The sequence below is a fragment of the Arvicola amphibius genome, chromosome 6 (assembly GCF_903992535.2).
Source record: "Arvicola amphibius chromosome 6, mArvAmp1.2, whole genome shotgun sequence".
Classification (NCBI taxonomy): domain Eukaryota; kingdom Metazoa; phylum Chordata; class Mammalia; order Rodentia; family Cricetidae; genus Arvicola; species Arvicola amphibius.
Genome location: NC_052052.2, coordinates 139,869,187 through 139,896,692, shown reverse-complemented (window position 1 = coordinate 139,896,692; position 27,506 = coordinate 139,869,187). Strand labels below are relative to the sequence as shown.

The following is a 27,506-nucleotide window of genomic DNA, read 5'->3' as shown; positions in this document are numbered from 1 at the left end:
CCTCTAGATTGGCTTCTTTAGATCCTCCCATTTAGCAACACTCACAGGTAAACAATTAAACAGACTGTCTTTCAAGTCACTAAGAAAAGTAAATAAAAGATGGTTTGTCTCCAGCAAGAATAAAAGGTAGCTAATGTCTATTGGTCTTCATAAAAGGTTTTTTTTTTTTTTTAAAAAAAAATCTACAAATATAGGAACAACCAAAGCAAGGTAAATAATTCACTTTTACATTTTTCAAACCCAAAGAAAGAGAAAGAGGCTGAGTGCTGCGTGGTGACCCTACTGGCTCATAGCGAGAAGCATTTGCCACGAGCGCTCTCTCTCTCTCTCTCTCTCTCTCTCTCTCTCTCTCTCTCTCTCTCTCTCTCTCTCTCTCTCTCTCTCTCTCCTTTCATAAATGGCAACAATGATTATCTTTGTTTCCTTCTAAATTTTCTGGTTACTTTCTTCTCATTGTTAATAAGTTCATTAAAAGAAGAACAACCTGATCCTTCTTTCATAGGAATAAGTGTTTTAGTAATCATTCTCACCATAAATACGAAGAATTTGCTCCATTTCTTTTCTTTTCTTTTTTTTTTTTTTTTTTTGGTTTTTCGAGACAGGGTTTCCCTGTAGTTTCTAGAGCCTGTCCTGGAACTAGCTCTTGTAGACCAGGCTGGCCTCCAACTCAGAGATCCGCCTGCCTCAGCCTCCCGAGTGCTGGGATTAAAGGCGTGCGCCACCACCGCCCGGCTCTGCTCCATTCCTTTTAAAAAATATTTCTGAAAGGATCAAACTTGTGGACATTATAGTATTACTATAATAGGCCAGGCTATTTTTCAACCACAGCTAGACCCAAAACAGTAAGTTTCATAATCATAAGATATGTAACAAAGACATTTTGTTATATAATGATTAATAATTGAAACCTACTGTACTTAGGAATTTACATGTCCTATGCTTGATTGGAATTGTCACTTTCGAATATCCTTTTTTCTCCTGCTATTTGAATTAAATGTTTCTTCACTAAATTTTTTTTTATGACTCCTATTATATAAAGCATGAGAAAGGGATCAGAAAAAGGTTATAAAAATCTATTATCTACACAAATATGCATAGCACTAGACATATTCATTTCCGAAGGAAATGGCATGTTTTCTGAATACTAACCGGTTTTCACCTAGAAATGAACACAATATAACCCAACCACTATAAATCACGACTGGAAAAGGAACAGAGGTCGATGGGAAAATGTCAGACAGCCCCACTATTCAGTTAGCTTTGTAAGCCTGAGCAACTTTCTCAACCAGAAAATGGGGATGGCATCATAGTGTATTTGTTGTGTGACTAGTTTCATACTGTACTGGCCTACAAATGGAGCAGTTTACATATAATCTCCGAACAAAAATCTAGTGTGAATTATCCTGTTAGCTAAAGAAAATTGCTTGATTTTTAAAATTGGATTATTTTTGTTTACCTGTGTATATATGTGTTTGTTCACGTGTGTGGGTGTACATGTTTGGGTACACCTGCACGTGTGTCCTTCTGTGTGGAGGCCAGAGGTTGATGTCTGCAATTGTTCTCTATTTATTGAGGCAGAATTGCTTGCTGAACCTGGGGCTAATTCTGGCTAGTCCAGTTAGCTAACTCACACCAGGGACCATGCCCTCACCTCTACCTCTGAAGCTCTGGGATTATAGGCAGCCATCATGTCTTTTGGGGGGGGGGAGCGTTCCTGGGGATGCAAACTGTGGTCTTCATGCTTGTGTAGCACGTGCTTTACTCACTGAACTATATATCTACCGACTAAGCAGCATACTCTTAACATCCCCAAGATTGTACATTGCCTGGTGGGCCACAAAAGGAACAGAAGATACTAAATTGATAATTGGTATAATTTCAACCCAAGTGCTAAAACTCTGTTTTCCTGCTCAATTCTGTCTGACATTTAGCCCCTCTCTTCAGGTGATGAAATCTCTTTGCCTGCTGATGCACACTTATTTGGGTCATCAACCATGTCTTCTGTAATTTCACCAAGTCTATTGACTATAAAAGAAATGATATCGTGACCAGCTTGGCAAAAGGGGGTTGCTTGCTTCGCACCCTCCTCTCCATCACCTCCTTCTCCTCCCTACCTGCTGTCTTGTTAGTGCCATAAATTATTATCCCGTCAGAGAAGAGAAGAAGCTCTTTGGATCTTAAGCCTGTGCTCTGTTCTCTCTACTAAAATGGCCTGCTGAGTGACCTGTGCTCTGGTGCCCATAGCTTAGATCTAGCCTTTGTTCTCCAGAATGCCATCACAGCTTAGTCAGATGCCTTGCTGAATCCTAAATAAGTGGCTTACATATAAAGAATGCTGTTGCACTGCTCAATCCAGCAAGGCAGTGTTGTCGGAGGTTCTTGTCCCACCCAGTCCTGCAATAAACACACAGAAACTATATTATTTGCAATACTGTTTGGCCAATAACTCTCTCTCTCTCTCTCTCTCTCTCTCTCTGTGTGTGTGTGTGTGTGTGTGTGTGTCTGTCTGTCTCTGTCTCTGTCTCTGTCTCTGTCTCTCTCTCTCTCTCTCTCTCTCTATATATATATATATATATAAATGGGTTAATTTAAGATATAAGAGTTAGCCAGAAATACGCTTAAGCTATTAGCCAAACAGTATTGCAAATAATATAGCTTCTGTGTGATTATTTTGGGTCTAAGTGGCCAGGAATGAACGAGCAGCCTCCTTTAACAAGGCAGACTTTTACAACATTTGCGAGACAGAGCTCCCTTGCTTACGACCTGAGAAGATCTAGCCTGATCAAAAGGAACAAATGAGATCACAAATGGTATTTTTCTGGTTATGTCTGATGTCTCCTATCTCTACTGTTCTTCCCACTGATTTATTTTCTCTGTTTATCAGGGTCCCTGTAGGGCCAAGGTTTAATGTCACCTCTTTGAAGCATTTTCTAATCAGCCCAGCCAGAAGTTCCTTCATTTGCATTCTGCTCAGTTGCACCATGGACCACTTTAGACCACTCAAGTTTCTATTCATTTTGCTTACTTACTTTTCTATAGAGCTCAAGCTCCTGAAGGGCAAATGCCATTTAATTTGTATTACAATTGCATCCTCTGAGTACTTTCTATGTTGCTGGTGCTGCATATTTATTCAATGTCTAAGTGATTCTTCTCTTTTCCACTTTTCTTAGTCTCTATGACTTTTCTTATTCTACTATTTGGCATGATGATTATTTTAAAGTCTCAAATCCTACACCCCCTCCAAAGTACAGCAGTTCCCACCACACTTAAATAATTTATTAATTACTTTATAATTAACTCTCACCTCTCATATGGTCATAACCTATGGTTTCTAAGCTGTATATGGCTTAATGTGATTCTTTAGTTTATATGGACTCAAGCAGGTGCTCCATTGGGTTGAGAACTAGATCTTCCAATGTAACTTGCATAGTTTTGGAATTGGTTGGTAATTAAGTCATCACTTAGGCTTCAAAGCCTGAGAAACTTCAGGTCCAACCCTGATTTCAAAAACTAGAAAACATCTGAATAGCTACGCATGCAGGGGTTCTCACAATGCTTCATGCAGAATGTACAAGGGTATAGATTAACCTTTGTATGAAAAGATAGGGAACCCACTGTTTATAGGTAGTCCTTGAGACTTTCAGATTACGTAATTTATAGAGGAAAACCATTCAGTTATCCTTGCTTTAAAAGCATTCTCTCCATTTTTATGACAGTAGGAAGTTATTGTCATAAACATATCATAAACAGGGGCTGGAGAGATGGCTCAGAGGTTAAGAGCATTGCCTGCTCTTCCAAAGGTCCTGAGTTCAATTCCCAGCAACCACATGGTGGCTCACAACCATCTGTAATGGGGTCTGGTGCCCTCTTCTGGCCTGCAGGTATACACACAGACAGAATATTGTATACATAATAAATAAATAAATAAAAATATATCTAATAATTATCTTTGAAGATTAAATAAGACAACAATCATATTTTGAAGGAAGATTCCTGTTTTAAGATTTACTACCCTAAAAATTTATATAGTTTTTAAATGAAAATCCCTATTTTGGTGTTGCTCAATCTTGACGTCAAAAGTAAAAGATTAAATATAGACAGTGTAAATTGGAGTCAATGGGTTATTAAAAGGACACCAACTTGGGTGGGGAGTAGGGAAGTGGGAGTGGATCTGGAAGGTAAGAAAGAGGCCAGGAAGACGATCAAAATACACTGTATGAGGTTCTCAGAGAACGGGTGAAAATGCTCAAAAAATTAAGTGATAGGGGAAAGACTCAAGGTCAAAGCAGAAATATCAAGAAGATGGTGTAGCTTGACCTGAGCATTTATCAAAAAGAAAGCGTACTTCACAATCTTCAAACAAAAATACCTATCACATCCCCTAATCCTTGTTAAGGGATGTCATTTAAACTCCAGGTCAGAGATTAATGAGAAAAGTGTTATTTACACCATTTCTGTGAAAGCAAATCATAGCTGTGTTATAAAAACAAGAAATTGAAAAGCAAAAATCTCCACATTAAATGTCAGTTAATTATCATTCTGAAAGGAATAATTATCGCTGTGGCTAAAGTTTTGAGCATGAAAACAAGTTGCTTGAATGCCCTTGATTTATGTTAACTTATAATAAAGTTTCCTAACTGGTAAAGTCATCTGTGAAAACAAGAAAAATGACTTCAGTTCAGGTGTTTTTCCAACACTGCTGGTGGTGGCACGGTGGTAGATTCATGCAAGAAGATATTAACATTCATATTGTTTTTAAGTCTCTCTACAGAACTAGCTGGAACAGCGGTTCTCAACCTTCCTAATGCTGCAACACGTTAATACAGGTCCTCTTGTTGTGACCCCCACACTGCTACTTCAGAACTTATTTTTGTTACTGTTATGAATCGTAATGTAAATATTTTTGGAGACAGAGGTTTGCCAAGAGTTGTGACCCACAGACTGAGAGCCACCGACGGAGGCTCACTATATGCTCTGCAAGCGCTCTACCACTGAGTTACAGCTCAGTTGACCGATAATTTAACAGAGATTTGATGTCATTGCATCCTAGTTTTCTCCTAATCTGGGTCTTGCAGGAAGAAAAAAAAAAAAAAAAGGACAGAAGTCTAATGCAGTGTCACCAGCTCTGTGGATGGCATTATTCGCAAATCATTCATATCTGGGAATTCCAAGTGGATACAGCTTCCTTGGGAAGATAACTGGAGAAACTACTCAAAATGAATATTCCCTCACATATGTTGTGTGTGTAATTATTTCAAATACAAGGACTTAGGTTTTAGAAATATTTTCTATCTGACCAAGATGATCTCAAGATGATCTTCAGCTAGGATGGAAAATTACATCCTGATAAACTGCCACAAGTTGGAAGCATTTTGAAGCAAAAATGCAGTTATTGCACACACCCACCCTTCTGGGCAGTCAGTCAGCAACACAGTATACTCCACTGCTGTTGTTCACCTTTGGGACTGCAAGGCTGGCTGGACACTGGAGTCCCTGGTGCTGCCTAGCATACAGCTAATCACTGGCCAGCACTTTGAGAATGCATCTGTTTTGCCTTATAGTAGTTGGAAAACCTGAATTTGGATGATGGTGACCGACTGCATTAGGAAAATACTTGAAAAGCCACACTGAAATAAGAAAGTCATTAGTATTAATGGTATGTGCATAATAGGTTGAATCTTGAAATACCTGAAGGACAAAATAATATTAAGGTACCCCAGATCATTATTAAATTTCCAAAAAACATTGAATATAAAACAACATTCAATCCATGGTTAAATGTAGGAATCCTCCAAATTAATGATATGCTATTTAAACCATTTGAAAACCTCAGTGCTAAAATTAGCAAGCAGGACTTTTGAGTTTAGAGAACTCACAGACCCATCTACAGTGTCCTTATTGGGGGCAGTGTTGCTTACAAATTAATTTAAAATGCTAGGCAAAAGTAGAATTCAGTGTCGTGCCAAGAAGTGAAAAGAAGGACTGTGGGAGATCGGGTGATGGAACTTGGTTTCAACTCTGCCACGAGAGCAAGGCAACTTCCATAGTTGAGTTTTCTAGGATTCTTTTCAAAATGAAGTTTGCACTATTTGTGGAAATTTAATAACTGAAGCTGCCAAAATGTACTGCCATAAGAAAAAAAAAAAAACATGCCCACAGTGCCATAGCCTGTTTGTCACCTGGAGTGCAGGTTGGCACATATAAAGCCAGATAGGCGGGGCTTCAGGTGCCATTTCCAGAGCCATAGAAATGATCTTCGGGGGTGACTAGCAGGGTGTTTCCAAAGTTCTTGCATTTTCCCCTCTAACAGTCTCACTGGCTTCATGAAGAGGACATTTAAACCTGGGATACACTGCCTGAAAGTTGTGCTAAATATTGAAGTCCCGACTTAAAATACGTTCCACACACACCTAGCACCTGCAGTCCTTGGATAACAAGGCGAATAGCTGCAGTGAGAACAGTGTTATCCACCGCCAGGCCTCTCCCTATATGACTGAGTGGGATTACTCAGGATAGGAGCAATCATTCCTAGAGCCACTTAAATTAAAGGTCTAGGTTCTTCTCACCGATAATTCTTGGGTCCTTTAGGGTTGGTGGTGGACAGAACTCTCCACATAAAAGCACATCTGAAAGAAACAGGAGCCCATGGCTAAGGAACATTGGGTTAAAGCCTGGAAGGGAGCTTTGTGGATCTCAGGACTGTTTTTTCACTTAATTTACATTTTCCAGAATTTTCCAAGGCCACATTTAAGGTCAGTATGCCTGTTTTAGGCATTTATAGACAATGTTAAGAATTCAATCTTCTAACAAGTAGACAGCTACTAAACTACTTCTGACAATTAGAAAAACATTGCCTTTAGTCCAGACTGTTGGGTTCTAGCCAGTTTCCCAGGGAAAGAGACCACTGAAGCCTTGCCTCTCAGAACTAAGGACCATTTGTGGAAGGCACACGTCTTGAAGCTACTTTCCCAGAGAGGTTTAAAGACAGCACGACCACAGCACCACTAAAGTTAGTAAACAGTATTTTACTGGAACAGTTCATAACACAGAAACTCTGTCTGAAGTGTACAGTTTACTGTCGCACACAATGACAGATCCATTTGTAGAGACTAATATGGATACAATAAATATGGGGTTTACATACTAATTTATACACAGAAACTGCCCCACAGCCATAAAAATTTATATTTAACAGTACAACATATAATTTAATCATCTGATTTATTTGACAGGTTTCTACTAACCACAACTACCTGGTTTTCATATACATATATAACATATTTGTATGTATATAGATAGCCGACAATCTGTACAGATTCTAAACATAAACTCCTAAAAGGCACAATTGTCTATACAACATGTACAAAAATGGCTGCAGTTGACACAAAACACAATTATTGGTCAAAAGTTCATGATTGCACAAAGATTAGTCATGAGTTTATGTCAGAAAAAAATGTGCTTTAAGGAAAGGAGGGTTTTCAAAAAAAACCTGTTATTAAAAAAATCAATAAAAAATAAACCACTAGGTTGCTATGACAAGCCTGTCCTCATCATCATCATCGCTGCTCACGTCGCTGAAGTGCACAATGGGTTGCCTGTGGGGCACCGGGGGCCTAGGAGCTGCTCTGTCTGTGGGGAGCGATGCAGGGCCTGAAGTTGCTACCTTTTGTAAAGCTTCCGGTGTAGGTGCTGGCTGCGCCTGCGCAGAGGAACGCCCGGGCAACACGTGACTCACGGAGGCCACCTTCTTGGTGTCCATTTTGCTTGGGGCCTCAGGCCTTGCGTGGTCGGCTGAGGGTCGGGGCACTGTTTTGGGGGTTTCCTGAGGGCCTTCGGGTGAGCCCTGGGGCGGCTCGGCGCTGTGTCCCTGGCCTGCGGGCGCCTGCAGCTCCTGCGCTTTGCTGTTGGAAGCCACAGTCTCGGGCACTGGGCCGACCGAGGGGATCAGGGTGGGCAAGGCGATGTTGAGGATCTGGAGACCTGGGATGTGCGCCTGTGGGGCGGGGCTGCTCTGTGCAGGCGCATTCGCCAGAACCTGGAGCCCCACTGCGTTGAGGGCCAGGCCTGGCGGGTGCACCTGCGGGCCCACGGTGGCATTGGCCAGGCCCACGATGTTGACGGTTTCCATACCCAGGGATGTGAGCGACTGCAAGGCTGGGGGACTCAGGTTCTGCAGGCCTGGCACGTGGATTTGGCCGATGGGAATACATGGCACCACACTGCTCAATTCAGCTACTCCGGTGGGGCGATTAGCAGTGCCAGAAACTTCGGTGATGGTAGTCCCAGGGGTACCCATGGTTCTGTGAAGAACGCTCACAGCAGGGATGGTAAGTTGCATTGGTCCGGCCTGAATGGGTACAAAAGTGGAGTATGTGAGGCCGGTAGGCACCACATGGATACCTCCAACGGGAACCATGTTGTATGGGGTCCTTGATTGCTGCTGGGAATGCAAGGGGAGGTGGCTGAACAGATGTGTCTGAGGGGAAGGCAAGCCTGGAGGTGGCTGCAAGGTTATTTGCGGCTTCCGTTCTTGGCTGTCAGGGTGAGGTGAGATGGAAGGAGGAATCTGGGCTGCGGGCTGAGGGTTGAGCTGGGCCATGGCAGGAGACAGTCTTAGAGATGATGAATCCTGAAAGACAAGAGACAATGAGCCTTGATATCTGTGCCTCCTTCATCAAAGCAGAGTTCTAGTGTTCAGTCTGTTCTTTTCAATAAGGTAAGATTATATGTTTGTATTTTATAATTGTTGGCTTCCTGAAAATTATTTTTAACATAAAAATCTTCATTTTTAATTTCTTTCCTACTGCATACCAGAAAAAAAAAAAAACATTTTGTAATTTGTAAACCAGTTCCCTGGGTGTCATCACTTGGGACTGACAGAGGGCATGGTTGTATGTTTATGTTGGTGCTATTTTTCTGGCAACACCAGCACCACTTTATTTTAGACACTAGGAAGTGCTGAGAAACTGCCATATTAGTTGGCTGTGAGCACCAACTCAGCTGGGAAAAAATTAACCGAGAAATTATTCACTCATGAAATGAGGAGCTGTTATTAAGACAAAGGTCTGCAGTTGTTCATTTATTTGCTCACTGATTCAGAAGTTGATAAAACATCTACTGAAGACTGAATATTTCGGCACTGGTAGTTAGGTGAAAGATGCTGAGATACAGGCAGTTAGAACACAATGGTAGGGAGGGATGAATTTTGCCTATCCTCCCTTCCACCCGTGAATTTTATCTAAATACTAACTTTTTCTTTTTCTTTTTCTTTTTTTTTTTTTTTTTGGTTTTTCGAGACAGAGTTTCTCTGTGGCTTTGGAGCCTGTCCTGGAACTAGCTCTTGTAGACCAGGCTGGCCTCGAACTCACAGAGATCCGTCTGCCTCTGCCTCCCGAGTGCTGGGATTAAAGGCGTGCGCCACCACCGCCCGGCCTACCTTTTTCTTGATAATACATTCATTTGCATATATATATATATATATATATATATATATGAGCTGTATTCACATTATAATTCAATTTCTGTATTAAACTGACAGATTAAATTAGTTTAGGCTAGAATGTAAAATTACAAGCTTTTATTTTTCTCTAGCGGGAAACATCTTTTAAGGAATAAAGCCTATTGCCTTATTTAACACCTGGGAGAGGGACGAAAACTGTGAGGCAAAGAGAATTATTTGTTGGGTAGGAGGCACGCAGCACACTTTCCCTACCGGAGCTGGGTTCTGGCCTGAGCTTCCTTCTGCAAGGAAAGTTTGCTAAGCTCTCCCAGCAGTTTGCTCATCCAAACAATATGAATGCTTGAGTCATTTTTGTGTCAGGTTAATTTTGCATTGAAGCCTACTAGCTCTTTTGTGGATGGGAGCAAACAAAGCACAAAATCTAGATAAATGCTGTATACATACCATATTCACACTAGTGGAAAAACTAGTCAACCACTGGACCCTTAAGTTGCAGGATATGAGTTTACAACTGGTACATACATATTTTATTGTGATTTTTAAAAAGCAAATAATAAAGGAATATTTTTAAGAGAGGCATCACAGGCTATGGATACAGTATGTGGATTTTTTTGTCAGATACTTTAATAAATATAAATGAATTCTGTCATTGGCTATAACAACAAAAAGGTACATACTCATATGGTCATGGATGAATTTTTTAATTTATTAGGTTTAATCTATTAGGTTTTCCTAATAGAATAAGAGAAAAAAAACCCAAATCCCACCACCGCTCATCTACCTGTATTGAAGCAACAGTCTTAGCAGCTGTAGGACTTCTCAGAACATCAGATTCAGGGTAATCCACAGACATCTGATGGCCAGGAGACCTGGGGGTAACTTCTGGGGACCTGGAGGTGTCTGCATGAGGAACTACTTCATGCTCATCTTTTGCAGTATGTTGCCTGGCCTTTGCTGCTAAGTCTGTCCTGTTGGAGTCTATCTGTACTGTGCTCAGAACAGTCATCTTGGTGAGTAACGCTCTAGGCAGAATGTCCATGGGGTCTGTGTGTACCCCTGAGAAGCAACTGGGAACTCTGAGGTCCTCCTCTACACTCCCGGGATCCTGAAGGCCACATCTGGATGGAAGATGCTGTGGGCTGGCTGTGACGGAGGGTGCTGCTGAGAGCCCAGACTCCGCCTGGCTGTCCTCGTCATCCTCTTCATTGTCATTGTCATCCTCGTCTGGGCCGTCAGAGTCTTCAGGGTCACATCCAGACCGCTCATAACTGAATCTCTGCTTTTCATCTGATATGACAAACAAGAGGGTTTGTTATATTGTGCTCTACAATTACACAAACTTGACATTTTCACTTTTACAAGCTTGGCAACACTGAAGCATGTAGAAGATGGGGCTACCCAGAGCACACACCAGAGGAATGACAAGAAGCAGCCAGTCTAGTAGCAGGGACTCAGGGAAGGACATTCGGGTAAGGGCCATGGTTGTGGTAGCAGGGAGGCACAAGAAATGAGGCTTCAAAGAGAAATGGACAAGCAGAGTGTGAGAGGTATTGGAGATCATAAAGCCTCAAAAAATTAATATAAAAAGATCAACTGTTCATAGCATTTTTCTATTTTCTTGTTTTGTTCAAAGGAAACTCCATTTCCCAAATTCCCAAAGGCAGAAAGGACAAATGGCTGTCTGTACTGCCCATTACCATATCATAGCAAGCTGGTCTCAGACTCCCTTGCTATCACAGGCTTGCTTCCTGTGTCCTAAACTTCTTTAGCTCATGGGCTTCCCCCATCCCCTCATGATCTTTACTGCTATTTTCAATGTTCTCACTCTGTCTTCTTCTTGCCTCCCCCCCCCCCCCCCCCGCCGCCTTCTTGCTATCTTTCTCTGTGTCCTCCCCACCCCCACTCCTCTGCTTTGCTTCTGCTTCCCTTGTGGCCAGGTCCAGTCAGTTGGCCATGTTCAATCTGCCACTTTCTTTTTCTGCTCTAGATTCTTGCAGATGCCTCTGACTGTTTCCTCAGATCTACAATAAAAACCTTCCCTTAACCATGAAGTGGCCATGTCATCCGTATATATGCCTGTATCCTCCTCTTACTAAAAAATAAAATTCCATCACACTTTGATGGTATTTGAATTGTTAGTAAAATAGTTTAAATTTGAACTGTATTGGAAACATGTTTTAATTGATTTCTTAGTAATAGCATCACCTCCTTTTATTAAAAATACGAAAATAAAATACCATCACACTTTGATGGTATTTGAATTGTTAGTAAAATAAATTTTAACTGTATTGAAAACATTTAAAACGATTTCTTAGTAATAATGCTCATATTTAAAGCCCTTGCCGGTGTGTGTGTGTGTGTGTGTGTGTGTGTGTGTGTGTGTGTGTGTGTGTGCGCGCGTGCGCGCAAGTGCGCGCGAGTATGTGGCATATATCACCCATGTAGGTGCATGTGAGAGCCGAAGGTTGGCATAGTAGCTTCCTTAATCATTTCCCCATGTTGTGTTTTATGAGACAGGTCTTTCGCTGAACCTGAACTTGCTTCAGCTAGACTGGCTTGCTGGTGACTCTGGAAGATCAGCTTACGTCTATTTCCCATGCTGTGGTTAGAGCCCTGTGCTGCTATGCTTGGCTTTTTCATGGTGCTGGGGACCAGAGCTCCAGTCCTCATGCTTGTGTAGCAAGCACTTTAATCACTGAGGCATCACTGCAATTCCCTTTTCTTTTTCAGAATTTAATGATATGTCTTCTTGTTTCTATGACTTGACCCATTTCTTACAAAAAAAATGAATATTACATAAAAATACTATCATTAACACTACCCAGTTTTCAAGAACTATTCTAGATGATTCAAGTGATAGTGTTAAAATTCTCATGCATTCATGTGAAACTTGGTTTTAAAAAGTCACTATTTAAAATCTTGCAAAGTAGATAACATTTAAAGGAGAGATGGGAAAACTCTATTTCTTGGTCACTATCCCATATGGGTGTTAGACCATATATGGTTTAGTTGTATATGATACACTCCAAATTTTTTTTTATTAAACTATGACACTGGTTTTGATTTTGGATTGCAGTAAAAAAAAAATATAAAACTTAAACAGAGGGTGCCAGAAATAATAGGTTTTATCCTATGCATGATTCTGAATAGTGGGATAAGATTGTGCCCAGATTGCCCTGCCTTGCCGGGGACAGGGATCAGCCCTTTGTCCAGCGCTGAACAAAGGCCTGCCTGCTAACCACTGAGTAGCTTGTCGGCTTGGAAATGGGATGTCGAGTACTGTCAGGTGGAGTGTTGTGCCACTGCCACGTCTGACACTGTATAAACTACACCCACACCATTCGTCCCACTTCCTCTCAGCCCCGGGGCTTTGAACGCATCATTCTGCCACAGGAAGAAGTATGTTGGTGTAACTGTTCTAGGCTATGCATTATGGCTGCTGATTCTTTACTGTGTCCATGTAAACATGAAATACTGGCTCAGGTTGCAGTTATTCCCTGGTTCCTCGATAGTGTTACCCTGGCAAAAGGAGCCCACTCTTAATTTTTGAAAACTAGAAAAAAAATGCAAACAGAGAAATATGCAGTAGATATTTTTACTGACCTTCCCAAGCATTCATTTATTTTAGCATTCTTTCTGCATGGCAAAAAAAAAAATTCTTACAAAAATAAATTCTTAATAGAAAAAAGTCTTATAGGAACTATGCACCAAAGCATTGGAGGGTGATTTCTAATGGATGGAAAAGACTAGAATGTTTGTTATCATAGATATGTGTTATTTTTACAGTTAAAGTGGTAAAGATAAAATATGCAAAGATTTCTTCTTTGTTTTCAAGGTTCTACTACTATGTAGTAAAATAAACAGAACAACATTAATTAGTTGACTCTTACTCAGGGCCTATGTTAGAATGAGTAATTTCTGGATAAATTCCTGCAAACTCTGGGTGCCTCAGAAAATGGGGAAATAGAAAAGACAACAAGGAACTGGATATCCAGAAGAGGCTGCTGAAGGGGAAGGTTTCATCCCATGCTGACTTTCTGCAAAGTCTAGCTTGGCTGAATCATGCTCTACCCTGAAAATTACTGCTTTGTAAAAACAAAAGCAGGCCTTACTTTAAATGTATAACTTTCCCTACTCAACCAAGAACTGGAATTTAAGACAATCAATAGCCCAAATCTAAGGCAAGACAGTGTCTGCAAGGAAGCAGACAAGAAGAGTGTTGCTAGAGCTGTCAACAGCTCTGGGGTTCTTTAGGTACCTACACCATGAAGCCCGTCTAGGCACTCAGTGGTGAGTGTTCAATTTGGCCCCCAAGTGGGAGAGAAGCAGCAACCTCAGGAGAGGTGAAGAACTTCACCCGGACCCTTCTCCCCTCCACTGTAGAAACAGAAGTCTGATCTAGTGAGGTAAAACACGGCGAGCACTGATGACCTCAGATGCTGGTGACATTCACCACAATGGGGAAAGAAACAGGAGGAAACAGAACTTGCCTCTCTGTGGGAAGAACAACACTATTGCCGAGCCTGGGGAGGGGTAGAGAACCTAAGCAACTAGAGCCCAAAAAGCCAAAAACATGGTGCATGTAAGGAACCCAGTGAGAACAGAAGTGTGCACTATCTTCTGTTTTTGCATCCAGTGCTAACTAAGCTAAAGAGCTTGGAAAGTCAGCTCTCAGGAAGGCCCAGAGCAGAGACTGATTCTGACTTGCAGCCCCAAAGGAAGATCATCAACTGAAATACTGAACAGATACCATTCTTGCAAACCAACCCCCACACAAACCACACGGTATCTTTAGATGAACATGAAACCTCTAGGCAATGATGACAGGCAGCAGCCAGAGTTACTCCCAGGCAATCTGGTGCCTGCTTGACATTGACGACACAGCCAGAAGAGCGTGTCCATTCCAAGCATGAAAATGACTTACACAACTTTAGCATGTAATATAAGATGTCCAACTTGGAACATAAAATTACAAGGCTTACAAAAAAGGCAATACAAAAGAGACAGCAGCCTCTAGAACTAGTCATATTGATATGACATGATGCAGATTTATAACTGATAAAAGATTTGAAATAATGACTAAGGCATCCAAATCTTTAATGGGAAAAGATGAACAACATGCAATGCCTGATGGGAGCTTTAGTTGAGAGATGGAAACTATAGTGTGAATACCCGAGGTTATAGCACTAGGCTGGTAGTACACACTACCAATCCCCACCAATCACAACCTCTGAAACCACCTTGAGAGACAGAAGAGTCCATCTCCAAACCGAAACAGGATGTAGCTTGGTGGTAGAGTGCTTGCCTACTAAGCAAGCATGAGAGGACCTGGGTACAATCCTTAGTGCCATTAGAAAATTAAAAAATAAAACTATAAAATGCTACACATGAAAAATAATGTAATAAGGGTAAGAAAATTGACAAGCTCAGAAGTCTATGTAGATGGAAAATGACTTTAAACAGGAAAAATGTAAAAAATTCTACTGCTGCTGGAAAATGACAGGTGATGGCTGAGTGGCTGTTTCCAAAACATAGCTGGACTTTCTGTATGACTTCTAAGGCTCAAAGCCCAACTTAGAGTTGCATGACAGTTTCTGTAGTACAATCTCCAAAAGCTGGAAGCACGTCAGCTGTCCCGGGGTGGGCTGGTGGGTAATGAGAGGTCGCCTGCAGCTCTGGCAGAGTACTGCTCAGGACTCCACAGAGTGAGGCACCGACTCGGTGATGCGGCACTTCATGTTTCAGTCCAGTACATGCAAGAGGTGAGACTCACAAAACTACAGACTATAAGAATTTATTTTTATTATTACATTGGAGAGTGCATACCAGTAGGCCAGAAACTTTGGGTCCCCCTGGAGCTGGAGTTAAAGGTAGATTCGAGCCCCCCTCCTTGACATGAGTGATGGAAACTGAGCTTGGGTCCTTTAGCAGGGCAGCAAGGACTCCAGACAGAAAAACACGTGTTTTATGATGCTTTTTCCATGACATTCTGGAAAAGGAAGCTATGTGAGTAGTTACGCAAAGGTTTATATGAAGTGACCCATGGGGTCTCAGGTGACAGAACTCTCCTACATGGACATATGAGCACACAATCCTATACATTTGTCACAACCTATAGTACAATACACAGTAAATAAGCTGTGTTACATATAAAACAATTTTGGGATGAGCAAAAATATAATGCAAGGAAACAATTCAGCAACCATGTGAAGGCAATGGGAAGGAGGGTCTTGACCACTAAGACGTGACCAGCTGAGATATGACTACATATTGTGAAGCCTGACTGCTGAGAGCTATGCACACAATCAGCTATGATTGCAATTTTCTCATTGAGGCACGGGGAGAACCTCCACACCTAGTCCACTTATGCTAGAGCTGAAACAATACGGCCAACTGTAGCTGATGCCGATTACAGAGGTAGCCCTGGCTTCTCACTGTGCATAGAGGAAGTCAAAAATGAAGGAAACAGAAAAAGCAAAGATAAATACGGGGCAGAACGAAACAGGAACTTTCAGTATGTATACAAACGGTGTGTGTGTGTGTGTGTGTGTGTGTGTGTGTACACCGACGTGCACACATCTATTGCCTAATTAAACCTTATGATGGAGGCACAAAGAGGTGGCAGTAGGTAGCAATGAGTACACCAGCCAGCAGCTAGGTCTTGGTTCCTCCAGCAAAAGGGACCAGGGGTTCTAAGAGAAATGCATGGCATGACTCTGGAGTTAGAACTTCTTGGGGGTGGGTCCTAAAGAAAGGAACTACTTAGAAAAGATAATCAGTTTGGATCAGACCTGAAGGGTTCTTCCTTTCTAGGGCCAATGCTGGAACCTGAGTGAGACACTGATTTAGCCTCAGGGCCTGGGATGACTGGAGGGATGGAGTGGACTCTGAGTCCACAGACACAGGCAGATGGATGACGATAGTAACTCCATAGAAAAGCTCAGTTAATAAGGCCACAGTGAAGCCACTGACAAGGTCAGCATTCGCTAGACAGGGAATGCAGGGTGTCAAAGTCCTCCACAGGGGTTCAGTACTTCTGAAGGGAAGGCAGTTAAACTTTCAGTGCAGAGTCCTAGCAGATGCCACTTTAGACCTGTGTAATGTAAGGTCAACTCCAGTGTCCAAATGTGCTATGGTCAAGGGGGCTCGAACACAAGGAAGGCTGGGTAAAGAATGTTCATGAGTTTTATAATATATAATAGAAAAATATTTTTTAAAAAAGCTAACAAAAAACTGTCATTGCTTCTAGGTCTTGATTTTGTCTCATAAACCTGACAAGATCCTCTAGACCTGCGTGATCACATTAAGACTTGTCTGGGAAGCATGTTGCCACTATTTACTAGGAGTCAATTCTTAAAGTCTAACTCTTCTATTGATTAATTTCGAGGCATTGAAAATTATGGTACCTGCCCTAACTTAGATGCTTTACATTTGTTTTTAGCCATCCAAGAGTGTTCTGCTCCTTGGATTTCTTACCGAATTGTACATATGAAAGCAGCGTGGCTCCACTCTTGTTCCAACCATCTATACTAGTAGAGAACCTAGCTTTTAGCACTAAATACAAGCAACACCACCTGATCATAATTAAAACAAGCACTAATTAGGGGTTAGAGCAGGTGAAAAATGCAGTTAATGAGTTTTATTGTTGCACTACTGCTCACAAGTGTCAGACTCGAGATTCAATCCTTGCTGTCTGTGCTAAACACTTCCATTCAGCCACATTTAAAACTGACTACAGGATGATCTGAAAGGTCAACAATAGATTATAGTCATTAAGCTAGCTTATTAAAGATACACACGAGCTCCTTGTTTATAGGGAGAGACATGAAAAGCCTCATATAATTATTTGATTATGCATAGTGAACTATATGAAACACAGTCTCCAAGGAGAATGTAAACTAATAATTGAACCTAATTTCATAATAATGCTACATATTCCTAACTATCAAAGTTTAAGAGTGAGTTGCCAGGGTTTGTTATAACTACAGGATGGCTGCTCTGGCTGGTCTCCCTAGACAGAGCCAAAGAAAGAAATGTAGAGAGAACCTAAGGAGATAGCATGCTTTTCTTATAAGCTCTCGTCCCAGGGTTCAGAGAGAAGGGCATTTCTTTCTCAGAATCAGTGTCTGGAATTTCCCAAAGGGAAAGACCACTGTCAACGTTTTGGAAATCTACAAATGAAGAGTGGATCATCACCTATTTGTCAAACAAGGCCAGTATTTTGAAATAAAATAAAATAATATGATGGGTAGCATAGCTGAGCAGAAGGTACAGGCTCCTGGGGACATCTGAACAAAGCCTTAAGAGCCATAGAGAGGCAGACTACAAAAATCATCCCACCCCATGTCCAGCTTGCTTGGAACTGGGGTTATTTCCAGGATATATATGGGCAGCTATAACACTAAGAAGAGTCAACCCAACCCCAACAACTGTTCACCTCCCAGATATGCTTAGGTGGGAGAAGGGCCTCGTATATGGCAGCTGAACCTTATAAGCTCTCCACAGTTCAACCAGGAATGTCCGTGGGCCCAGTCTTGTCTCATACAGGTAACCACACCTGCTCTACTGTCATATTCTGATGACAGAGCTTCACAGCAGGACCCTGAACAGCCTGGTAAGCTCCTGGAGAAGCCTGGTGGCACTGAATTAGAGGTTGTATCCACAGAAGTGGCTGGTTGGTTGTTTTTTTTTAAACTTAAAATATTTTGAACTTTTTTATGTACATGAGTGTTTTGCCTGCACTGTGTATGTATACTGTGTGAATGCAGAGCTGATGGGGGCCAGAAGAGGCCTTAGTACTTCCCTGAAACTGGATTTACAGAGGGCTGTGAGCCATCATGTGGGTACTGTGAATCAAAGCTGGATCCTCTGTAGGAGCAGTGTTCTTAACTGCTGAACCATCTTTCTAGCCCTGTTTGTGGCTTTTTATCAGATCCAGAGAAGATGTCATAGACTTGACCACTTCTCTAAAAACCTCACCAAGTATGAATTTATGAAACTGCTTGGGCTATTTAACATAGTAACTATGACAGTACCCTCGAGACCTTGGTTACCAGAACCTGGCAACTCTGGTCACTACCACATTTGGCTCACTGCCTGTTCTTGTAAAGGTTTTGTGGGGACACAGCCAGGCTTGTTTTTATGCTACAGTACAACCGGAGTTTGCTAATGGTGACAGATAACAGAGACTATATGGTCGGGCATGCCTGAAATATGTGCTACCTGGCTCTTTACAGAAAAAAGCTGCTGGTGTCCAGTTGAATGTATCATATTATCAAGTTGAAATCAAGCCACCATGCTATGACAGTTAACAGATAACCCCCCTTATGCATATGGCTGGAAAGCATCAAAGCCAGCATGCAAACCCCAGTCTCCTGTCGCTATTCCAACATGATAGACTGCCTTCTTTTTTATCATATTGCAGCTATTCCTCATTTTGGTGTGTACAACATAGGCTAATCCCCCAGGAAGATAAATGCTATACTTTATCCTTCTGTAGCCATTAGAAGCCGTAGAAAAGACATAGGACACCCACATTTGCTTAACAAACTCACAAATAAGTGGCTCTTTAAAAAGCTCCATGCAATTTGTTCCTTTAGATACATTCTTCATTCATTGTAAATGTTTCTGACACACGACACAATTTTTAGATCACAAAACTATTCTTTTTTGAACGTGCAATTTAACTTCAGGGGGGAAAGGTAATTTTTAAAGTAGAAATGTCTTTTTCTCCAAAGGGAATGCTCTCTCATAGGCTGGCAACAAGACTTTCCTGGAAGTGTTTGGGAAACAACCTTCTCCCCAAGCCTGCTTGGATGAGCCATAATCTGCCCCCATTGCTGCCAGACAGTGACACCTGCTGGAAGAGCTGGGGCCAGAGCCAGCAACAGCCCAAAAGACAGGGTCCCCTCCCCAACTCTTTCCTTACTAGAGCTAGTCTGGTTTTGTTTTCCTCCTGGGTTAGGAAATACTGGGTTGAAAGCCAAACAACAGCAACCAGGGGAACAGTTTTGTACAGCTTGTGAATAATAGTTCTATTTAAATTATGAAAACAACCTATATGAACACAGCAGGCCAGACTGCAGATCTGTTAGCTTTCGGCAATAAACCAAAAGACCACCCTTGCTGTGTTGTTCATAAATAATTGCTATCAACACTGCATTAAGTATACATCTTAAGGGCCATTATGGTTACTTATCCTACAAAGAAACTTTTCTTAAAAGCAATGGGTGTTTGTATAAGAATCCCAGTGTTGGCCATCTATAGGCCTCGTTTAGAAGAAAAATGCTGCTAGTACTTTTATAAAATTCACTAATTGTTTCTAAGGGTTAACATGATACAGGCTTTTAAAGCTGTGGTCTGAATCATTATCTCATGCATATAGGTCAGTACTTAAAATTCCATTGAAAAGCATGGTTCTCCCTGCACTTGCCCTTTGAGGCTGTTGTCCCTGTGGTGGCAGCTGAGGGCACACATTAACATTCCTTGTGCTGAAGTCTAGCACTCTGTTGATGAAAACATTCTTTGGATCAAAGGCTGAAAAGCAAATTGCTGGTGGCCCCATTTCTAACACAAAGGAGCAAACTAAGACCTATTCCTTATTCCTTATGACCCTCAAAACACAAAGGCAAAATTCCTGAGGCCATATAATTTTATATGGCAAGAATATAGAAATGTGCAGTATGAGGGCTTGAACTTTTCATAAGCATATACTATAATTACAGCTTACATTGCTAATTTTAAGCTAAGTGGAAACAATTTCTAAATTTCAAATGTCCAAATTAAAATGGCTGGTGTACAAAAATGTATATTCAACTCTGCTTGATTCGCCACCCTTGAGTTTGCTCCGCTGAGAACATGGTCATGGATTCATGTAACAGAGGAAGAAAGGGGAAGCTAGGAAGCCCACTCTTGCTAAGGCAGGTAGAGTCATGAAGCTCAGAATCTCTGGCCCTGCCTTACCCCATGTCACCGAGACCTTCATGAATGCTGTCAATAGAGAATGTGCATAAGAAAAAATTATCAACTGATAACTTGGGCAGTGCTACTGGCACAAAAGAACACAGCTATAGGATCCACAGAATACTCAGATAGTAACACCTTCAAGACAATGAAGCTCAGCTGGGAGAAATGTAAAGGAAAAACCTTCAGTGAAAACTGCCCAGGGGCCAGAGAGCATGTGCTGCTCTTGCAGAGGACCAGAGTTCAAGTCATGGCACCCATGTTAAGCAGCTTTCCTGTAACTCTAGCGCCAAGGGATCCAGTGTCTTTTCTAGTCTCAAGAGCATTGCACACACATGCACACACCTACAAACAGACAAACATGCATACACATAATCTAAAAAATAAAAAGTCAGTCTCAACAACAAACAAAACAAGGCAACTGTAAAGGAATAACTCAATGGAAGCATACTTATAAACCTCAACTTTTCCCAGAGAGCTGTGCAGCTGGCCAAGAGATTATCAAATGGTGATGGTGTTTAAACAATGAAGAGCAGAAAACATGCAGGTGCATCTTAGTGTCTAACACGTCTTCATTTAATGAAGAAAAGCTCAGACATCTCTTCATAATGATTATTTATGTCCTAAAGAAAGCAGCAGTTTGATAGCCAGGACCCTAAAAGAGCCTTTTACATGGAAAAGTTCTGTTCTGGGGCTTCTGGAGGATTCCGATCTCCTGGATTTTGTCCTTCTGTTGGCTTTTAAAGACTTTCCCCATTTCCCATGTCTGTAATAATCAAGATCTAAACGTGGAGGTGCACTTTCATGTGTCCTCCCAGCCCTTATGTGTAAGGTGACTTTCATGGGTGTATACAAAATGTGCCAGATCTTTCTTAATTTTCTTGTTTCTTTGTGTGTGTGTGTGTGTGTGTGTGTGTGTGTGTGTGTGTGTGGTGTACATATATATGTGCAAATGTGTGTGGCTGTTCTCACCTACCAGAGGTCAGTGTCAGTTTTCTTCCTGGACTGCTTATCGTCAGAGACAATGTCACTGTTTGCTGTTTCAGCTGCACTGACCGGCCAGCAAGCCCCTGGGATTACAGGCACGCACTGCCACACGTAGCATTTAGGTTGGTTCTGGGGATTTGAACTCAGGTCCTCTTATTGTGAAGCAAACACTTTACCGACTGAGCCAACTCTGCAGTTGCCTAACAGTCTATCCTTCTTTAAGAACCACAGGATCCCATTGCTGATGTAACTACCAGCCTGCTGCCACCTTCTAGGGAAACAAAACCTTTCGCTTAGGGATTTTTAATTGTGTTTATTTTATTGAGATAGGCTATCCCTATTGCCCAGGCTGGCCTGAAAACTTCTGAGTTCAGGAGATCTGCCCGTCCTGAGCCTGCCATGTAGCAAGGACATAGGGTGCCACCGTTCTCAAGATGACCTCACAACTTTCCAGATACGCCAGACTTGGGCTTCCTGGTTCTGGCTTCTGAAAGAACATATGGCTCAGTCTGGCTGCTTTTTTTAAACTACTGCATTCCACAGTGGATAGTTGTGATCTGCTGTCAGAATTAAATGACAAAAGTTCACCTGTATTGAGGCACAAACCCAGGGGAAGAAGGAACTCACTGGGTTACTTCAGCTTTGGCTAAGATCAGCCTGATTTCTCATAGAAGGAATAAGTCTAAGCCAGGACAGAGGCCTCTGAGGGCTGAAGGGTAGACTGAGGGTACAGCATGTCCCTAGCCTATATGAAGCCCTGAGTTCTACCTTCAGTAGTGGAGGGAGGAAAAGACACCCTAACCACAGCCCTGGGAACAGCGAGGGGCTGCGTGGTGGTGACAGTGATGATATGTACTCGGGCCTTTGGGACCTATTCACCACCTCTTCACTGCACAGACAAGTACAAACACATCTGTCCTCAAGAGCTCCATGGCTTAGATATGGGGGGGGGGGGGTCAGATGTGGCTCAATGGCAAGGCCCAGGGTATCCCAGAAGGAAGGCCTGGTAGACTTACCCTTCCAAAGCTTTATTGAAAAATGTCTTGGTGTGGGGATAAACAACTTAAGCCTTCTAGACAAGAGTCTTTTGAAGCAAAGGTGCCCAAATTGGAGGAAGAAAAGGACTTCGGAATGACAGAGGAGGATGCAACAGGCAGAGTGAGTCACAATCAGGGAAGGGGTGGCAGACCTGGAACACTGTGCAAGGGAATTCTGAGTGGGAAAAATCTGTTTGAGATTTAAATTTGACTTCTCATTGATGCGATCCTTGACATCTTCAGGGTTTCTGCTGGGGCAGTGAAGATCAACTGCTTCATGCATCACACCTGAAGATCACTGCTGGTTAGATATCCCTTGTCAGTATTTATTCTAAATAGCTAAAATTATGTATGTTGTTTCTTTTGATTTGCTTTTTTATTTTCACATCAACTGAAGTCCTTGCAGTCTCTTTAGACCCACAAATCCTGCTTATTTGCTTAAATCTTGCATAATTTTATTTTCTCAATTGCTCTAGAAATGTGGAGCAAAGATCATTTGGCTCTTCACCTGTGCCCTGGGGTTCGCATTCTTCAAGGTAGTGATGACACTAATAGGTGGTACTGCTGCTTTAGTTTAACACTGCCCTGTGTTAAACTAGTAGTGATTAGTGTGACAGAGGAAATCCTAAGTAGGTGGGTGGTTTTATTAACAGAGCAGCTCAAGGGATCCGATACCTTTCTCTCTGACAGGTAGAATTTCCCCTTCGGGTGAAGAGCAGATTTGGTGTCCTTTGGTGACTCCAATTTTATGTATAGATACATAAATGCATAAAGACTAATTTGGAATCTTGTTCTTTACTAAGTTAGAGAGAGCACTATTTCCCACAGAATGGAGTAAGGGAAGGGACAGGCCCTGACTTAATCAGCTTTGAATGTCCCCAAATTGTCAACAGTCTAAAAGAACAAATTTTCTCTGTAGAAGTTACTGGAGAAAATGGAGCATATCTTTACTAACCTGGAGAGAGCATTATCACAGACGAGTAGATGCAATGTTAGAGACTTAAAACGTCTGGTATTTAGATCCAGTGACCAAAACCCAACAAATTAAAACACACACATATCATACCTTTGTAATATCTAATGTTAATCTGGACTTGTAACTGAGACATTACAGACAGTGAGGGTTATTAAATTATTAAATAGTATATTACAATTACCATTTGATTACAACTTGTTCAAGCACTAATAACCAAGTATTTCCTATTCGATCATATGGCATTTCTCCCTCATCATTAATTCAATCAACAACTGTTTACTATCTACTGCCACTAGGTAGTGAACAAAAATGTGAAGATGTTTGTGGGCCCCGACCTACACACACAGTGTGTAACATGTGTAGATGCCTACAGCAGCCAGGACAGTAGTTAGATCCCTTGAAACCGGAGTTACAGGTGGTTGAGAGACACCAGAGGTGGGAGCTGGGAACTAAACTTTAGTCCTCTGGAAAGTAGCAGTGTTCGTAATTGCTGGACCTCTCTCCAGCCGCCGGAAGACATTTTCTTGGAAGCACCAAGAGGTTTTACGAATATATTAGAGGAAAAATGGGAAAAACATGGCTATCAAGACAACTTCAAGATTTGTGGTGACACAGCTGAGAGAACTCACAGGGAGGAAGTACGCCTCTTCGTAGGGGAAATGGGGGAGGGGCGTGTGGGATATGTTAATCTGAATATCTACTAGACAGCCAAGCAGAGACGGGTCCCAAGTTTGCAGAGAATAAACAAAAGACTGGAGAAGACCTGTGGGAGTGAGCAACGGCAGAGGAAAGAGAAGGTCAGAGGCCTCCACCCTGGGAAACATCTGGAGAGGCTGGAGAGACGGAGGCACCAGCCAAAGATATGGAAAAAGAATATCCAGCATATTCCAGGCTACTGGGAGGCTAACAACTGGCACAGCCTCCGGACAAAGAGCCCTACAATGAAAGTTTCTGAGTCCTGCTCACTCAACATTTAGAAAGCTAGTGAGCAAAATCTCAATCTATAGTGCCAGAGAGATCTCAGGCAGTCAGAGAGCTTCCAATACAAGCATGTAGACCTATGGTCAGATCACAGAGCACATACACAATCCAGGCATGGTTAGTTTTCTTGTCGACTCAACACAAGTTCGGGCTATCTGGGAAGAAAGAACCTCAACTGAGAAAATACCTCCATCAGATTGGGCTGTAGGCAAGCCCGGAGGCATTTTCTTGATTAATGGTTGATGTGGGAGAGCTAGGCCTACTATGGGTGATGCCACCCGTGGGCAACTTGTTCAGTGTTGTGTAAGAAAACAGGTTGAGCAAGACATGGGGAGCAGGCTGGCAGCATTCCTCTCTGGCCTCTGCTTCAGTTCCACCCATCTAGATTTCTCTCTGGAATTCCTGCCTTGAGTTTTACAATGGACTATAAGCTGTAAAGCTGAAATAAAACATTTCTTCCCCAAGTTGCTTTTGCTCGGTGTTTTATCACAGCAAAGAAACCTCCCTAGGACACCAGACATGCATACACTTTTAACCTTTATGCCATTGCAGAGGCGGGGGCGCAGAGACAGGAGGATGGCTGGGGCTTGTTGGATACCAGTGTAATTCCAGGTTCAGTGAGACCCTGACTCAAGGGAATAAGGCAGGAAGTGACAGAACTGCACACCTCACTTCCTCTTCCTATGCCACACCCAACCTGTACCTCCACACACAGACCCTATCACCCGTCTGTAACTATCACCATCTTAATGGAGTGAGAGCTCTGGAGGAAGACTGAGGCCAAACACCAGTCATTAAGAAAACACAACCCTTGTCTGTCCATTGGGCCGACTGTCCAACTGTCGAATCCAGACAGTGATATACTCGAGAGGAGGGGGAATGGCAGGCTCCTTCTGGAAAACAATGTTGTAAGAATAGACACTATGCTATGTAGCTACATCAAAGTGCTGTTTTTTTCTGCAAATTAAAACCACCAGCATGAAGAAAACCATATACCGTTCATCTATATAGAATATGTATTAAATGAATTGAAGGGAAATCGTCCTGTCTGTGATGGGGGAGGAAACCTGCTGGAGCAAATCAAGGGAGCATGAGGTACTCTGAAAAATTTACTGATCAGCTATGATCACATATGCATTTAAAATATTTATAAACACCATCTCGAACATGAGCACAGATGTACTTAAAATGTTTTTAAATGGAAAAAAATAGAATAATTGAAAAAGCAAGATAAACAGTTTAAAACAACTACCTATTTTATTTTACTTACACTGTAAGCCTACAATAAAGCCAAAGGGAAGACTGTAATTGTTGGCAGAGTGATAGAGAATTGTAAGCCCCCCGCCACATGACACAGCACTCGGGATTCATTTAGTACTTGCACACTATGTTTTACTATTTGATGGAAGCAGACAAAGCTAAGTACACTTACCATAAATACAGTAATCTGAAAAAACACAAACTGAAAAAAGACCAACTGGTAAAAGGAGCTTGTTTTGTCTTAACAGGGAGCCATGCTATAAACTTTGAGTTAGATCCTAAGGTCAGCTTTGGAATGAGAAGAAAATATGAAAGCCAACGGGTAGATATATTTGTGAGCTAGCAAGTCAATCTACCTAGAAATGGGCAGGTATGTCTGTGGACTGGCAAGTCAATCCACCCAGGAATGGGTAGACAGGTCCATGGGCTAGCAGATCAATCCACCTAGGAATGGGTAAATAGGTCCGTGGGCTATCAAGTCAATCAGCCCAATAGGCAGGTCCATGGGCTAGAGTCAGCCCACCCAGGAGTGGGTAGACAGGTCCGTGGGCTAGAGTCAGTCCACCTGGCAATGTGTAATCCACAGAACTACGCTTCTTTGTGGGTTTAGGTTGTAAGTACCAGCTTCCCTTGAGAATTCAGAAGCACCTGCACATGTTACCTACTCCCCTAAGGCTCATCTTGAAGTAAAACACAGCAGTGTGCACGGCACAGCATGGCTTGTTACAGCCTTGACTCTGCACCTGCTCTAGTCAATGGTGGGTAAACAGCCTCACTCAATTCTTACACACTCCTCCTTCCTCTTTAAATTAGAATTGCTCTTACTACCTAGACCACGTCATTGCTCTTGCACATTTAGAAATTAATTCAGGATGATTCACTCAGTCTATTACTGGTTGAAAAGTTGGATTAAAGCCGGGCGGTGGTGGCGCACGCCTTTAATCCCAGCACTCGGGAGGCAGAGGCAGGCGGATCTCTGTGAGTTCGAGACCAGCCTGGTCTACAAGAGCTAGTTCCAGGACAGGCTCTAAAGCTGCAGAGAAACCCTGTCTCGAAAAACCAAAAAAAAAAAAAAAAAAAAAAAAAAAAAAAAAAAAAAAAAAAAAAAAAGTTGGATTAAATAAGTTGATAAATTCTTGAGTTAAGAACAGAAACTTCACAGAAATATATTTATATACTCTGGGCAAAATAGATTAAAAGTTTTTCCCTCTAAACTGTAATTATCTATGCTTGTTATAACAGTATTAAGGGAAAAATGCCATTTCAAAACAATGTTTTCAACAGGTAAATTGTTTTATCCTCAAATGCTTACAGTGCTGCTTTCTTGTTCTTTTCATTAGGGAGGTATGAGAGACTGAACCCAGGCCCCCAGCATGCCACGCAGGCACTGTACCACTAAGTTAAGCCACACTCGTAGCATCTGCCAATACCAGGAGCAGGGTGACCTCCAGGCTCTGAGCTAAATGCTGAGTGTCAGAGAAGCAGACAACTAGGCAGTGGGCTCCATTCATGCCACACTGCATACTGCAGCAGCTCAACAGGGAGAGGGGGAGCCAGAATAATAATCACACAAAGAAGATGGGTCAAAGGCTTTCAGAGGAAACACCTAAGAACAAGGAGGTCAGAGAAGGAAAAGGTTTCTGGCAGGAGCCATGCAAGGGAAAATTAGACACGGTTTCCGAACTGCACAGGGTCCTGTTGCAGTTTAAATGAAGCAACAATGTGACTAGTGCAGGCTGGGACAGGGGTAAGGAAGGCAGGGTGCCATGGGGGGCATGAACAAGGGAGACGGTCCTCTACACAGGACATTCGAGTGTCAGCCTGGGTGACAATGAGAAAAGGA

General features: G+C 42.1%; 1 protein-coding gene across 6 annotated transcripts in view; it reads right to left on the bottom strand.

The window, feature by feature from the left end:
- Nucleotides 1–7,005: 7,005 nt before the first annotated feature.
- Nucleotides 7,006–27,506, bottom strand: part of Hivep1 (HIVEP zinc finger 1) — a 141,010-nt gene continuing 120,509 nt past the window's right edge. For all 6 annotated transcript variants that reach the window (XM_038333075.1, XM_038333074.1, XM_038333076.1 and 3 more), the window contains 2 exons: nt 10,242–10,747; nt 7,006–8,629 (listed from right to left, as the gene is read on the bottom strand). In XM_038333075.1, the coding sequence (XP_038189003.1) occupies nt 7,523–8,629; nt 10,242–10,747 (1,613 nt within the window). In that variant the 3' untranslated portion in view covers nt 7,006–7,522. The remainder of the gene's footprint in view (nt 8,630–10,241; nt 10,748–27,506) is intronic.